General features: G+C 37.2%; 1 protein-coding gene and 1 non-coding gene across 2 annotated transcripts; one reads left to right on the top strand and one right to left on the bottom strand.

Annotated features, from left to right (window-relative positions):
- Positions 1-2,592: 2,592 nt before the first annotated feature.
- Positions 2,593-2,698, bottom strand: LOC132164820 (small nucleolar RNA R71). The gene has a single exon (XR_009438423.1). It is a non-coding gene; the product is annotated as a small nucleolar RNA R71 (small nucleolar RNA).
- Positions 2,699-3,539: 841 nt separating this feature from the next.
- Positions 3,540-4,631, top strand: LOC132162912 (uncharacterized). Its single transcript, XM_059573124.1, has 2 exons — positions 3,540-4,168; positions 4,277-4,631. The coding sequence occupies exons 1-2, from the start codon at positions 3,540-3,542 to the stop codon at positions 4,629-4,631; spliced, it is 984 nt and encodes a 327-aa protein (XP_059429107.1).
- Positions 4,632-10,000: the final 5,369 nt, after the last annotated feature.

Raw genomic sequence — 10,000 nt, 5'->3', positions numbered from 1 at the left:
TTTTTTATCTACTTTCCTATGAACCAAGTTAATTTCCTTTCCATAGTAGGCGTCTAGGTAGTCTTACTTTCAGCCATGTTTTATAAATATAACATGCCCTCATTGTAATGAGAATATCATGAATGAAAATTAGAAAAAACGTGAGGTTTGCTTCTTCTATTGGTTCTTCAAAAAACTTGTGAACTTATCAAGGATTTTTTCTTATGGCGTTCAAACTATATACCTTCGGTTCGTGATTCAATTATAATCACTGGGTCGAGGGTTGTTGATGTGTGCCAAATATTGCATATTTTGACCCCTTAATTTACTTGTGTTAATCCTTTAGCTGCGTTATTATCTGATGTTCTGTGTTAGTTTTGTATTTTTAGTATTTTGTAGGTCATTGAAAAAAAACTACTTTTCGGAAGAAAACATACTTTAAGAAGACCTAGATGATGTGGTTAAGTTTAACCAAATCCAAGAAATGGTTAAATCGGATTAAAGATAAGATTGGATTAAAGTTCATATTGGATAAAATTTCGGATTGGATTTAAATTCAGATTCTGCACATGTCTCAGTATTTTGACCATAACTTTTTTCTCCAATATCCGATTGAGGTGATTCAAGTGGCATTAGAAAGCTAACTAAAAATATTACAATTCATTACGAAATAGAATTTTCCTAATTTGGATGATTACTATTCGAAAATCGTCCCGCAATAAAAGGGTACAAACCTGGACGAATTGTATCCGATTCAACTTGTAAAACCCTAAGTTTTAGGTCTATAAATAGGGAATTATCAGATTAGTTGAGGGGGCTACGAATTTCAAGATTGCAGAGGAGAAAGAAGAGAGTTTAAGGTTTTCCTAGCTTTTGGATCTCTACTTTGTGATTCTTATTTGTGAGTACTCGATTTTACATTATAAATTCAATCAATTTTGTTTTGTCTTTCAATAACATGAGAGGCTAACCCTTCAGCTAAGGTTCAAGATGAAGCCTCACTTATGATTAGCAACTTTGTTTCATGTATGTAATATTTCAAAATTTAATGGCTTAATTGCTCTATTGTTTTACTTATAAACAATTGGATTGAATAATTCTTGGATATCTTTTGTGATTCAATGATACACTTGATGATTTAAGATTATTCAATACAATTGATTGCTTCGTTTTCTTTCTTAAAAATTGGATTTCCCATGTGATTTATTCTCTGGATACAATTGATTTTTTGATAAAGATTGGATATTTTCTTGTGATTTACGGATACAATTAATGATTTGATCGAATATTGGATTTCTTTTGTGATTTGGGTTATGAATGGATACATGAGATCTTTTGATTAATTCTTTGAAGCAATAGTAAAACAAACTTAAGATTTATATGTGAGAACTTTAGGGAATATTATAGATCATGAAATTATGTTGTTATGAATTTGTGAGTGCGGATTTCAAAACCTTAGTGCTTTGTCATAAGTTTTCAATCACTTTAAATTGTTTATGTTTTTACTTTTTCATTCAAACAAAAATTTCTCTCAAAAATTTGGAACTAGATTAGGGTTTAATTAGTTTGGATTTAAATTTAGCTTTCAAAATTACAATTCTCTGTGGGTTCGACTTCGCACTTTCAATCCATTAAACTACAAACGATTCGTGCACTTGCGAGTAATGAAAGTTGCACAACAAGTTTTTGGAGCCGTTGCCAGGGAATTGTTTATTTTTTTGAAACCAATTTATTTCTAGATTAGTTTTAATCTTCTACTAGTTATAATTAGGATTTTATTTCTCTACAATTTGTTTTGTTTTAATCTTGTTACTAAAAAAAAAAGAATTTTTTTTTTTTGTTTTGTTTTGTTGTTGTTTTGTTTGTGTTACAGCCCTGCTACGATCAAGCGCACTTGTGGCCAAGACAGCAACCGTAACAGTTCAGTAGATTTTAGCCAAAATCTTTTGGTCCTTTTTCGTGAGATTTTTTAGTTTCTGTTTAAATTAATTTATGCTTGCAATTGTGTTTAGTTAGTTTAATATAATTTAATTTAGTTCAATTCATTTTAGTTTTAGTTTGTTAGTTTGTTAGTTTGTTAGGTTGTTAGTTCCTATTTGCATGTTTGGACATAGATCTTTAAATCTGGAGTTAAACACTTTTGATCTCGGAATTGAAAAAACGGCGAGAGAGAATCTAAGACAGCCACTAAACTCACCCACAAATTCTCAAAGTTCCGAGTCTGATTCGGAAAAGTCTGTTAAGATGGGAGAACGAAATCAACCTAGATCCCTTAGGGAGCTGTTCGTACCCAATATTACCAACACACCGTCATGTATAGTGTTGCCAGCTACTCGCTTCAAGCTAAAGCCGAGTATAATAAGTCACCTTCCTGCGTTTAGAGGATTAGAGAATGATGATCCATATGTTCATGTGAGGATTTTTTTGGAAATCTGCGATATTGTTAATACGTAGAATGCCCCAGCAGAAGCGGTGCATCTTCAGTTATTCCCTTTGTCCCTACATGATAGGGCGAAATCTTGGCTACTCAACAATTGACCTGGATCTATCACTTCTTGGGATATGCTGCAAAGCAAATTTTACCACAAATTCTTCCCAATTTCCAAAATCAATAACCCCCGTCTACAGATCACCAATTTAAGACAGAAAGAAGGGGAAAGATTCATCGATAGTTGGGAGAAATTTAAAGAGCTATTATAAAATGCCCACCACACGGGTTTGAGAATGAGGTGCTTGTTCAAATTTTCTACAGGGGACTAACACCAAGTGAGCGAAACTCGCTTGAGACTATGAAAGGTAGAGAATTCTTAAGTTTTACTGGGGATGAAGCCTATAAAACTTTGGACGAAATGGCTGAACGAGCACAGCAATTGGATTTTCAAAATAGTCAAGATAGTTGGGACAGACAACAACCCGCTCCCAAGACAGGAGGCATCTATGAGGTGAGGAACGATGCCGAATTAAGGGAAAAATTCAAGGCTCTCAAGCGTCAGTTTGATACTATGGTCTTAAACAAATCAATGAATGCAGCAGATACTTACCAAGTTGATGCATGCGGGTTATGTGATAGTCAAATACACTTCACTCAAAACTGCCCAACTCTGTCAACAGAGTACCCAACTGAGCAAGTCAATGCCTTCAATGAGTACAGAAAACCCACAACTGGACCGTTTTCTAAAACTTACAATCCAGGGTGGCGGAATCACCCCAATTTCTCTTAGAAGCAGAATCAACCATTGAACCAAAGAGATACCTCCACTCAAGCTCAGAATCAGTTCAGGCTATCTCACCAAGCTCAACCGCCTATTTATCAGTCTACCACTCAAGTGCCTCAGCCTGCACCACAGTCATCACTGGAAGACATCATGAAAGCATTCATGCAATCAATTGATAAGAACATACCAGAGATAAAGCAAGATATGAAGAATAATACCATGAGCAATTGCCAAGCTATACAAGAGCTCAAGAATTCCACCTCTCAAGATATACAAGAGCTCAAGAATTTCACCTCTCAAGATATACATGAGCTAAAAGGTTTCACCACTCAAGCTATTGCCAAAATGGAAGGGCAAGTTGGCCAGCTAGCGAATCAAGTGGGGGAAAGAGAAAAAGGAAAGTTCCCAAGTCAACCGATACCTAACCCAAAAGGGCAATTTGTTATTGGGAGTTCCTCTGCCTCAACTCATGGTCAGGAGCATATGCAAGCCATCACCACTTTGAGGTTAGGCAAACAAGTGGATAATCAAGTGGTCATGCCTAAAGAGGCCACTGAGGCTGCAGAAGAGAAGGAAAACCAGGACAAGCTTGCAGAAGACACAAGACCCGACATTGCCATTCCGATTGCTGAGGATCCTTCCAGAAAGTATATACCCAAAGCTTCGTATCCAGAAAGACTAATAGCACCAAAGAAAGCTTTCAAGAGGAAGACGAATGTCCCCAACTCTATCTTAGGAGTTGGATTTGGGGGCCAGTGTAAATCTACTGCCATATTCAGTATATGTTCAGCTGGGATTGGGAGAGTTGAAATCCACTTCAATTACACTTCAGTAAGGCGACAAATTGTGAAGGTTCCAAGGGGAATTATTGAAGACGTGCTGATCAAAGTTGATAAGTTCTACTACCCTCTGGACTTCATCATCTTAAATACAGAGACGGAAAATGCAGAAATTCAAGTTCCAATCATATTAGGGCATCCCCTTTTAGCTACGGCTAACGCCCTAATCAACTGTAGAACTGGAGTCATGAAAATATCATTTGGAAACATGACAGTGGAGCTGAACATCTTCGATATCAGCAGGCAGCCATTTGAGTGTGAGGAGGTTAGAAGCACATGCTTAATTGAGGAGATAGTAGAGAAAACTGTCAATGAACCATATATTGAAGACCCCTTAGGAGAATGCCTGATTGCACTGGGAAGTGACATGAAACTGGACATACTATTGGAACAAGATGACGCCTTGTTAGACTCAACTCCTAAGATAGAGACGGAGACTGCAGAAATTACTTTGACATCATCCCCTGATCCATCTTCATTAGCAGTTGAGCTTGTCAAGCGGGAGTTGAAGCCTCTACCTGACACCCTGAAGTACAAGTATCTAGATCCTACAGAATCTCTACCAGTGATCATTGTTGCCGGCCTAGATAGTGATTAGGAACAGAAGCTGCTAGAAGTTTTGTGAGAGCATAAAGAAGCAATCGAGTGGTCAATCGAAGATATCAAAGGAATTAGCCATGCAGTAGTAATGCATAAGATTCATCTGGAAGAAAATGCTAAAACTTCTTGCGAGCCACAGAGATGGTTGAATCCGACCATGCAAGAGGTAGTTCGAGCGGAGGTAATTAAACTTCTGGATTTTGAAATCATATACCCAATTTCTGACAGAAAATGGGTGAGTCCCATTCATGTGGTGCCGAAGAAGGCAAGGATTACAGTCATCAAGAACAAGGAAAATGAGTTGGTCCCCACTCGTGTGCAGTCAGAATAGAGAGTATGCATTGACTACAAGAAGTTAAATGCCGTGACAAGAAAAGACCATTTTACTCTACCGTTCATCGATCAAATGTTGGAGAGATTGGCTGGCCATGAGTATTAGTGTTTCCTTGATGGCTACTCCGACTACAACCAAATTCCACTGGACCCCGAAGATCAAGAAAAGACTACTTTCACTTGTCCTTTCGGTACATTTGCCTATCGACGTATGCCATTCAGATCGTGTAATGCACCCGCAACTTTTCAGCGGTGCATGATCAGCATCTATTCAGATATGGTTGAACGTCACCTGGAGATCTTCATGGATGACTTCTCAGTCTTCGGTTCATCATTTGGGGAGTGTCTACATCATCTCACATTGGTTCTGGTACGGTGTAAGGAAAGGAATCTGGTTCTGAATTAGGAAAAATGCCACTCCATGGTAAAACAAGGAATTGTTTTAGGGCATGCAATTTCCCACAAAGGTATCGAGGTTGACAGAGCTAAGGTTGATATGATCTCTAACCTTCCGCCCTCGCGGACAGTTAAGGAGATTCGATCGTTTCTAGGACATATTGGGTTCTATAGAAGATTCATCAAGGACTTCAACAAGTTAGCAAGACCTCTATACAATCTACTGGCCAAAGATGTTCCTTTTGATTTCAACGACAAGTGCCAGATAGCCTTTGAGATTCTGAAAAAAGACCTTAACTTCTACACCAATCATTCAGCCACCTAATTGGGGGGTTTCGATCGAGATAATGTGTGATGGCTCCGATTATGCTGTGGGAGCCGTTTTGGGTTAGCGAGTAGAGAAGATTCTACATGTCATCTACTATGCCAGCAAGACTCTGAATGATGCACAACTTAACTACTCCACTACTGAAAAAGAGTTGTTAGCTGTAGTGTTTGCTCTAGATAAGTTTAGATCTTACTTGCTAGGGTCTAAAGTCTTAGTTTACTCGGATCATGTTGCGCTGAAATATCTATTGTCAAAGAAAGATGTTAAATCTCGTCTCATCCAGTGGATTCTGTTGCTGCAAGAATTTGATATTGAAATTTGGGACAAGAAGGGTTTCGAGAATGTGGTAGCTGACCATCTATCCAGGCTGGTTGTAGACTTCAATGAAAATGCTATGCCGATTGTTGAGACATTCCCTGATGAACAACTTATGCACATCTTTCAAACTCCTACACCATGGGTTACAGACATAGTGAACTACCTTGTCACTGCCCAAATGCCATCACATTGGACCAGGCAAGACAGATCAAAATTTTTGGCTGGAGCGAAGTACTTTTGGGATGATCTTTACCTGTTCAAATACTGCCCAGATCATATTATAAGGAGATGCATTCCTAAAAATGGCTAGCAAAATGTCTATCTTTTTGCCATGATCATGCATGTGGAGGCCACTTCAGTTCTAAAAAGACCGCGGCGAAGATTCTTCAAAGTGAATTCTATTGGCCCTCCATTTTTCATGACGCCCATGCCTACTGTTCAGCCTGTGATAGATGCCAGAAGTTGGGGAGCATTGGAAGAAGGAATATGATGCCGCTAAACCCGATCCTTATTGTGGAGCTGTTCGATGTTTGAGACATATATTTCATAGGGCCCTTTCCTAATTCTTATGGGCATCTTTTCATCCTTGTGGTGGTGGATTATGTTTCCAAGTGGGTGGAGGCCATTGTATGCAAGACTAATGATCATAGAATCGTGTTGCAATTTTTGAAGGAAAATGTGTTTGCACGTTTTGGGACACCACGTGCCATCATCAGTGATGGGGGGGAAGCATTTTTTCAACCGATATTTTGAGCAACTCATGAAGAAGTATGGCATTACTCATAAAGTTGCAACTCCCTACCATCCTCAGACAAGTGGGCAAGTTGAGATATCCAACAGAGAATTCAAGAGGATATTAGAAAAGATGGTGAACTCGACAAGGAAGTTCTGGTCTCTTCGACTCAATGACGCTCTGTGGGCATACCAGACTGCATTCAAGACTCCAATTGGCATGTCTCCCCACCGACTAATGTATGGTAAGGCTTGTCACCTCCCTGTGGAATTGGAGCATCGGGCTTATTGGGCTATAAAGCAGCTAAATTTCAACCTCACCAAGGCTGGTGAGCAAAGGAAGCTACAGCTAGATGAATTTGAAGAATTGAGGAATGATGCCTACAACTGTGCCAAGCTATACAAAGATCAGATGAAGAAGATCCATGACCAAGACATTTTGAGAAGATCGTTTAAAGTTGGTCAGAAAGTCCTCCTTTACAACTACATCTGCATTTGTTTCCAGGACAGCTCAAATCTCGATGGATTGGACCATTCATAGCGTGCAGTTTCTACTCATGGAGCCATTGAAATCGAGGATCCTAAGAACGAAAGTACTCTCAAGGTCAATGGTCAGCGGTTGAAGCCGTTCTTGGAATTGGAAATTTTGGAGAGTGAGGAATTGCCTTTGGAAGATCCTACATCATCTACTTAATCATCAGCGGTGAAAAGTCTGGCTGAAAACTGTAAACTTAGCGCTTATGGGAGGCATTCCTTTTTCGTTGGTATTTTTAGTCATTTTTTGTGTTGTTTCGTTTATGTTCATTTTTGCTTTATTTTTGTGTTTTTCAGGACAGGTGCTATTACGAGTAAGTTTGGGGGTCGTCTCTTTGTTCACTTTGGTTCCTTATACCTCTTGGTATTGTATTACTACCTACATTGAGGACAATGTGTGATTCAAGTTTGGGGGTACGGAAAAACATTTCGTCTGTTTATTTTTGTGCTTATTTGTTTTGTTTAAAAAACAAAAATAAAATTGTGCTATGTTGTTGTTAAGTTTGAGTTAAACTGTAACTGTGATTTGCATTTCATTAGCTCGCTTAAAGGGTTGAACACATCATTATGTCATTAGGAGTCTGAGTCCTTTGACTCATTTTTGGATAAAAGAGATTTCACTTGTTTTGAGATTAATTTTTAAGAGCACATTAGCATGTTTTGTGTGAGGTATGATGTTTGAGCTTAAGCTTATTCTCTTTGAGATTTGTTGGGTGACCTATTGATGAATAACCATTGACTTGCAAGATCTAAAAAAAAAAAGAAGGAAAAAGAAAAGAAAGATCATGTTGAGTTTTCCGCTGAGTAACTGGACCTTTGCCTCATTAAGCATTGAGTGTTCGCGTCAAAAAGTGTGAAGTTCAGTGTTGATTTATGATATGGCTAGCCTGGCTTCATAACCTTTTTGACTTAAGTTAACAAGCCCTTAGGGATGTTTTCCATCTAGTGCCCTAAAGCCACCTGGCTTGAGAGTCTTTGGCCTAACACTTGTTACATGGGTCAATTAGAAAGCTTAAGGGAGTTAGACATTGCAAAGCCTATGAAAAATAAATGCATATCTTGCCTTGGTTATTTCATTTGTTAGGGAGTCTTACAAATTTTTTTGGAACTTGTCTTGAGTTTAAGCTGAAAGGTTCATGATTGTATGCTACTTACACTTTACACTTTTCAGAACATATAAGGTCTAAATTGTCCATTTGTGAGTGATTTGACTCTGAATTTCCTTTTGGCTGTGATGATGGTGTTTGTCTTTTAAGTTTGTTCATGAATAACAACCATGGTTTATGTGAAACTTCTTTCTTGTTAACAATATAGAGCTTCAATATTTGTGGGTATCATTCCTGTTAAGCCCTCACGAGACTTCACTCGTTCACTAGGGATGCCTAGGAATTTAAAATGCTTGTTGCATATGCTAAATGCACTCGTCTCTCCCACGAAAGAGGATTTTTGTTTTGCTTTGTTTTGTTTTCATTTTATTTTTTGTTTTGTTTTTCTAAAGTTCTAGCAAAAGTCAAGTTTGGGGTGTTTGATGTGTGCCAAATATTACATATTTGGACCCTTTAATTTACTTGTGTTAATCATTTAGCTGTGTTATTATCTAATGTTCTGTGTTAGTTTTGTGTTTTTAGTATTTTGTAGGTCATTGAAGAAAAACTACTTTTCGGAAGAAAACATACTTTAAGAAGACCTAGATGATGTGGTTAAGTTTAACCAAATCCAAGAAATGGTTAAATCGGATCAAAGATAAGATTGGATTAAAGTTAAGATTGGATAAAATTTTGGATTGGATTCAAATTCAGATTCTGCACATGTCTCAGTATTTTGACCATAATGTTTTGCTCCAATATCTGATTGAGGTGATTCAAGCGGAATTGGAAAGCTCACTCAAAATACTACAATTCATTATGAAATAGAATTTTCCTAATTCGAATGTTTACTATTCCAAAATTGTCTCGCAATAAAAGGGTACAAACTTGGACGAATTGTATCCGATTTCAACTTGTAAAACTCTAAGTTTTAGGTCTATAAATAGGGAATTATTAGATTAGTTGAGGGGGCTACAAATTTCAAGATTGCAGAGGAGAAAGAAGAGAGTTTAAGGATTTCCTAGCTTTTGGATCTCTACTTTGTGATTGTTATTTGTAAGTACTCGATTTTACATTATGAATTCAATCAATTTTGTTTTATCTTTCAATAACATGAGAGGCTAAACCTCCAACTAAGGTTGAAGATGAAGCTTCACTTATGATTAGCAACTTTGTTTCATGTATGTAATATTTCAAAATTTAATGGTTTAATTGCTCTATTGTTTTATTTATAAACAATTGATTGAATAATTCTTGGATATCTTTTGTGATTCAAGGATATACTTGATGATTTAAGATTATTCAACACAATTGATTGCTTGGTTTTCGTTGTTAAAAATTGGATTTCCCATGTGATTTATTCTCTGGATACAATTGATGTTTTGATAAAGATTGGATATTTTCTTGTGATTTACGGATACAATTAATGATTTGATCGAATATTGGATTTCTTTTGCGATTTGGGTTATGAATGGATACATGGGATCTTTTGATTAATTCTTTGAAGCAATAGTAAAACAAACTTAAGATTTATATTTGAGAACTTTGGGGAATATTATAGATCATGAAATTATGTTGTTATGAATTTGTGAGTGCGGATTCCGAAACCTTAGTGCTTTGTCATAAGTTTTCAATCACTTT

The sequence above is a fragment of the Corylus avellana genome, chromosome ca10 (assembly GCF_901000735.1).
Source record: "Corylus avellana chromosome ca10, CavTom2PMs-1.0".
In the NCBI taxonomy this organism is placed as follows: Eukaryota; Viridiplantae; Streptophyta; class Magnoliopsida; order Fagales; family Betulaceae; genus Corylus; species Corylus avellana.
This window is presented reverse-complemented; position numbering and strand designations above follow the sequence as displayed.